We start from the raw sequence: 6,836 nt of genomic DNA, 5'->3' as shown, positions 1-6,836 counted from the left end.
TGTTACAAGAACGTCGTGTTTCTCAACGCGCGCAGGCGTCGCGTTCCCGCTCTCGCTTATTTTCACGGCTTAAAGTCGCGTTATCGTACGCTGCCGCGGTGCCTATCAGTGCCGCGGGATCCGTGGTCACGTTTACGTCGCTGCCGAGAATATCCGCCAACTCATTGATATCTTTCGAAATACTTCATTGCGTTTCGACCTGTATTATCGCTCGGTCGTGGCCGAGAGATAAACGCGAATCGAACGAGGCAGTTCTTTACGAACCGGCGCGACTCTCCGACGCTGGAATTCCACGACGAAGACGAAGCACAATAAATAGCTTCAAGGTAACATCGCCCCGCTCGTGGACGGTGAGTGCTTTCCTGAATGGTGCGGTCGCGTTTCCGCTCCGCGTGTCACGTGCCGAGTCGTTCCGGATTGCACGAAGAATATTTGGAACAGAATTTCCGGAGTTTCACGTTTTAACAGAAAGTTGTTTGTGACGTTAGAAATTGAAGTTAAACACATCACTTTTTAGTGACGACTTAGTAAGTTTTCAATGACAATCATCGCAAACATAAACGTTGATAAATTCGTTGAAATTAAATACATTTCTATCTAAAACGAAATCGAAAGTGGTGTAGCGGACACCACTGCGACTCGCATGCTTGATAGACCGAATGATGAGGTTTTTTTTTTAAACGCTCCGCATGCTTTAAGCGCTCGGCATGAAATAAGCGCATTCATGCGTTATCTGCAAAAGGAAACCGGATGTACATTTGTGCGGGACCGACATAACGTCGCTATCCTTTGGACTCCAGCGCGTTGCACGTGTCGATTAAAAAAAAACGAAACGATTAATTATTCTACGGAAGTTTACATTTAAAAAATCATTTATTGCTACGGCATATGTGGCTTTCCTTAAGAATTATTACCTTGTATTGTACATTTATCAATGTAAGATTAACTTCAATTTTGGTTTATCTTACTATTTATCTTTTTCTAATTCATAGAATTAATGTTTATTTTCTTTCTAATTCTTAAAATTAGAAAAAAATAAAGAGTAAATTAAACAAAAATAAAAGTTAATATTACATTGGTGGAACCGAGCCTTAATCATTTTGTAGTCGCGTGAACTGATTCTTTTGTATGACTCTTTGCAACATTCGCAGTCGACCTTATTATAAATACGAGAACCGATCAGTGCGTGTGATATACGGCTTCAATAAAAAAAAGCTCGGAAAAAGTTCTTGATTTCTCGACGCTCAAGATCGTCATTAATATTTCTTTCCGGGGGCGATCGATTTACTCTCCACGAATGTGAATGCGTATATGAGAAAATGATTTCGTAAGGATTTATTTCCGCCAGATCATCGTGTCTCTCTTCTTCTTTTCTGCAAACGAGACCGTTACGCATCGCGGCGAGACATAAGAAGCAAGTCTATGTACACACCGTTATCCATCGATGAGTATTAAATCAACATATATTATGCCAGGCGTGAAGTCGTTACAAGCAACAGGTCGTCTGTAACGAGATAGTGTATGTAAAGCAAAGAATGTAACTCGCGATTTCTCGTTCGGTTGATCGAGATATATAAACGTGATTATATTAAATAAGAATGTACAGTACGGTTATTATCACGATTTCTTCGTATATAATCACATGAAATTACACATCTATAATGATACGTCTACGATCAATCGTACAATTACACGCGTAACATAAACGCAATATTAAACACGATAGAAATCGATCGAAATAAGTAATTTTAGGCAGTAGAATTTACGCGATTCATTTTGAGCGAAGAATAAATCAATAAACTATGTATATACAATGAAGTGCATTATAATTGGCGAAACAGTAATAGTTGCAAATGTGAGGTGTTTTTTGTTTGTAAAATACAATCAATTTCAATTGACTAACAATATAAAAAAGTCAAATATTATTTTTTACAAGATTCACGAATGATCTCTAGAATTTTGAAACCACACACAATAAATATATCGTCTTAGGCCTAGTTTCACAACTCACGGTTAACTCTTAATCGATGTTTAACCTATTCATTATCTCTTTTCAATTCTAGAATTGGAAAAAAATGAGAAATAAATTGAACCTCGATTAAGAGTTAACCGTGAGTTGTGAAACTGGGCCTTAGATGACATGTATTTGAAAATTCTGTCTCGCAACACAATAGATATAACGTGCACTACATATCAATGATGACTGGCACTCACCACTTTAAAAACAATTACAAAAGATGATATAAATGATTATAATCATTAACGTTATACACACGATAACGCGGTATGTAAACTATGGCACGTGGAGAAGCGTACGTCTACAGGAGCGCCGTGGCCGCCCGAACATATATTTACGATTTCCTCTTCCAGTATACTGTCTATCGATTTATCTTCGCGACTCGCCAGAATTTCTGAACGTCAAAATGTTCTTTAACATCGATTGATCGATAATTAATATTAATATATTTTGACATACAATGTTCCTGTATATTAAACAAAGACACCTATCGTATAGGTCGCGGACTAAGCACACGGTGTAAACGTAGCCAGTGCATAAAGACAAATAAAACAGTAAAGTATCAGTCGTAAATTCCTCACATAAACTACTTGTAATGATTGAATAATTTTTTTTAAGAAAATTTTTTAAGTATCTTTCTTCACGTGATAGTGTAGATTTTGGTATTTGATAAAAATTAATATTCTCTCTCGATAATAAGATAATGCACTTGCGTGTGTCTTTTCTTGGAAAATTCACGAGGTGAACGAACTAGAGTACACGACATAAAATTAGTTCAACCATGTTCTGACCGAATTCATGTAAGTCTCCAAATGTGCTAGTCTCGTGCCGTGAATTTATTTATAGCGTGTTTTAAGCAAAACCGGTGCTTTCTTTGAATTGTCTGACGCAAAGTCGCCCATATAAGCAAAATTCTTAAAATTGAAATATAATATAGCCACGTTGGATAAAAATAGACAAGAACACTATGAGGTTTCAATCTGTGGAAAAACAAGTTGAATCTCTTTTTTTGTTGTATATAGCGTATCCTTAAAAAAATCAGTGATTAATGGAAAAATATATTTAACAAATTATTGTTACCATCTTTTCTGTGAATGAGGATTTTAAATGTCTTTAATAATTCTTAAAAAATATTCAATACTAGAATATTAATTTAAAAAATGAGTGTACAAATAATAATTTTCATAAATATGTACTTATCTTTCAATTTTATTAATGCTCTATTTTTTGTATCAAAACTCAAATTTATTTAATTAAAGAAACAACTGTTTGATTTCTAATATTTGCAAAATGTTCATATATACAAATATTAAATGTACTACAATATATATATATATATATATTTCAATATATTATATTTTTTCCGATTTTTTTCTTGAAAAACCGGCAGGGTTTGAACGGCGATTTGGGTGCTCGAGAAGTTCTCATTGGCGAATTACGTGCCGCTGCCGAGCCTCTGCGGGAGAGTTGCGCCGCAGAGGTCCGCGAGAGGGTCGACGCCGCAGTAAATGAGGCCGTACAGGCTTGGGAGGACACAAGGGCCGAATTGGATGCCCTTTGCACCCGATATCAACACGCGTGCAGACTCTGGCAGCAATACAGAGATTCTAGCGCCGCGGTGAAGGCCTGGGTAGATACCCAAATGAACAGTGTGGTAAATTTGCCACCGGAGGAAGCAGTCAAGCAAGTTAAGGTAAGTGATGTCATAAATCTTTTGTTACTGGTGTAAATTAAAATCTTGATACTTTGAAAGTAGTCCACTTTTGAAAATCTTGCTAATTTCTATATCGCGGAAACGGAAGACACGTGAGAAGACCCGTTAATAGCTGATAATTATAAACAAATAGATCTGTTAAGTAGTGACCGTAATGACCTTCACGAGCATTAGAAAGTTACGTAAGAGGTAACGTCAATTCTTAAAATAAGAATCTGAATATTCAAGAATTAGAGAGGTTTCGGCCAAAGAACTCATATTTCAGCTGCTAAACTTTAAAAGAGTGAATGAATAAATCATCCGTTTTCTGTCGCAAATGGATGATTTATTCATGCATTCTTTTAAAGTTTAGCATCTGAGATATTAGTTCTTTGTTTATATTTGAGTACTAAATCATTTTAATTTATGTACATTTTAAATGTTATGTACATTTTATGTATAGATACGTATTGGATATAAGTGGCATATAGAAAGATACCGATTAAATCTTTTTATGCACATAGAGGAAAATTGCCGCCTAATCATCCTCCTCAACTGTATTTTTTTATTTAACTCAAATTTATTTTTAAAGGAGCTATGTTTTTAAAAATCAAGAAACTTAACCATATCCTTTATACCATATCATAAAAAGAGGTTACAATAAATTAATTTGTTTCTGACAAAAAATCAAATGTAATAGATATCTTCAAATGTCAAACTACAATATCCAATATTAACTTGCGTATAAATTAATATCAAAAGAAAAATGTAACAAAATATCTCAAGTATGATTTTTTGGCAATTTTTCTTTATGTTATTTCTTTCATCTTCTTAATTTATTAGGTATAATGCGATGTATAAACAAATGTTAGGAATATCATATTTGTTAAAAAATATTAAACATTTTACAATCCGTATTCTTTATATATATCAACATATCGGAGTTGATATATAAAGCGAAGAATTCTTTCCTCTCACGATAATGAACAGGTCAAGGATATATAACAAACGCGCATATTTTTTCAATGGAGGAGCGTGTAATCTATTTTTTCATCATAAAGTGTTGTTAATAATAATGTGATAAAAATATTAAATATTATTGTATATTCTTCGTATGACGGAGAAGATCAATATATATCAGAATGAAAATAATTTTTCTTCCGTCATGATAATGAACGAGTCAGGGACATGCAACAGACGTGCTTTCATCCCTTGAATGGGAAGCGCATGATGTCATCGTCCCCAAATGCGCGCGCACTACTACTGTCTAAGGATATCATCGCAGCATACAAGAAAGGGACGAATAAGAGTAAAAGTCGACTCATCATCATCGTCACCCCTCGCTCACGCTGTTCGTACAGGCGTGCCGACTGGCAGGGGTAGATCGTCGAGAGAATACGGGGCAAGAGGGCGAGCCGCACAGACGTGCGCATCGATCCCTTGGAGACTACGCCAGTTCGGTCCAGGGCGTTGCGACGTTTACAGCATCCAGTGTACGCTCTCGATGCGTTTTCTCAAAGAATCTTTTATCTCGTCGGAATTCGCACGTACTCGTTATCATTCCTCCTTATCTCTTTGAGGAAATTTTTAAATATCGCATCTGTCACGCGTGAGCATGAATACATATATCGGATGATACATAGGCATGAGTGTGTATACGTGTATACGTATGTGAAATGCGCAGCGGCGATTCGGACCATGTGTTTAAATGACAGAAGAAGGTACAGTGCCACACGTGTTCGCCTAGTTTTGGAGCGAAACTTCATGAGAACGCGCGTCAAAAAACAGAAACCATGAACGAAGACATGGACTAAAGATATGTGCACGCCGGAAGAAATAAAGGTAAAATAATGTAATGAGTAGGTAGAAGAACGATGAAATTTACGAAAAATCAAATGTTTGCCACAAGTCAGAGATTTCTGCTAATTAAAAAAACAGGATAGAAGTAATTTTAATTCTGCGAAAATAACGCGCGTTACTTTTCTAAGACCTTCATTTTTATTTATATCACTGACAAAGAAAATTTCTAAAAAAAAAATCGAGATCAGAGTAAATTTTAAAGTTAACTTTTTAAAGAATATATTTGTTAATAAAAATATTACAAAAAAAAATTCAAATAATTTGAAGATTGTAAATATCGGTCAGAAAAATTATTAAATTATGCAATTTGTTACATTGATTGAAAGTTAAACACCGAAAAGTATACGAATAGAATCGAAAATGTTTGTCCTTTGTATGTAGATAAACGGCATGTAAGCGTGTTCTGTAAAGGCGGATATTGGTGTAAATATATGAAGGTCTTGCTCCATGGCTGATAACGTATTCGTGTGTATGCGTGTTACAAGAATACATGCATTCATTTATCTATAGTCATCGTTAAAACAGTTCGATAAAAAAAAATTCTGTTTTATTCCATCGAAGTAGACGCGCGCTTTTCAAAACGTCATTGTGATGCTTATGTGAATATAAAAAGGAAAAAAATGTTAATTTTTGATATACATATATATTTCGTCTCAACATTCCACGTAGAATACAGTATTATACCTCAGATATCGAGTAATGCAGATTAAATCAATACGTTCTCAATCAATACTACAGACCTCTTCGAATACTTGCGGATTCGAGTATTTAATTGTTGAGATACAGATGTATCGATCCCTTCTGCGACTTTAGGCGTAATAATTGGCGAATTAGCTAATGAAACAAAAATTATGATCTGAGAAGAATGTGCTGCTAGACCAAAAAAAAACTAAAATGTATAAACTACGAAACATATAAAAAATAATAGGTATTTTTCAGCCCCATAATACATTTTAGATAATCGTTTCTTTATATATAGGGTGTTTCCAAATTAAATGGCAAAACTTCGGGAGCGTGTAGAGGAGTAAAAAACTAAGAAAAAAAGTCCTATAGACATATGCTCGTTTTTGCTCCGTTTCAGAGAAATCGAAAAAAAATGTTTTTTTTACCTGCAAGATTAAATGGGGACCGTTTTCTAAATTTCTTGGAGAATGAATTTTCTGACTATTTAGAAAACATCCCATTACAACAACGTACTGAAATGTGGTTTCAATTAGATGGATGCCCTGCTCATTACAGCAGAGTCGCTAGAACCTGGTTAGATAG

The 6,836-nt window shown here is 35.0% G+C and overlaps 1 protein-coding gene across 2 annotated transcripts in view; it reads left to right on the top strand.

The window, feature by feature from the left end:
- Window positions 1-72: 72 nt before the first annotated feature.
- Window positions 73-6,836, top strand: part of LOC108723074 (nesprin-1-like) — a 17,798-nt gene continuing 11,034 nt past the window's right edge. Inside the window, exons 1-2 of one of the 2 annotated variants that reach the window (XM_018448555.1) lie at window positions 73-326; window positions 3,408-3,710. In XM_018448555.1, coding sequence (XP_018304057.1) covers window positions 3,660-3,710 — 51 coding nt within the window. In that variant the 5' untranslated portion in view covers window positions 73-326; window positions 3,408-3,659. Of the gene's footprint in view, window positions 327-3,407; window positions 3,711-5,331; window positions 5,553-6,836 lie in introns of those variants that run through there. The other variant, XM_018448554.1, reaches the window with a different exon arrangement.

Source organism: Mycetomoellerius zeteki, unplaced genomic scaffold, assembly GCF_001594055.1.
Source record: "Mycetomoellerius zeteki isolate Tzet28-1 unplaced genomic scaffold, Tzet1.0 scaffold223, whole genome shotgun sequence".
Taxonomy (NCBI): domain Eukaryota; kingdom Metazoa; phylum Arthropoda; class Insecta; order Hymenoptera; family Formicidae; genus Mycetomoellerius; species Mycetomoellerius zeteki.
The sequence above is the reverse complement of the archived record's forward strand: the minus strand, read 5'-3'. Positions and strand labels throughout refer to the sequence as shown.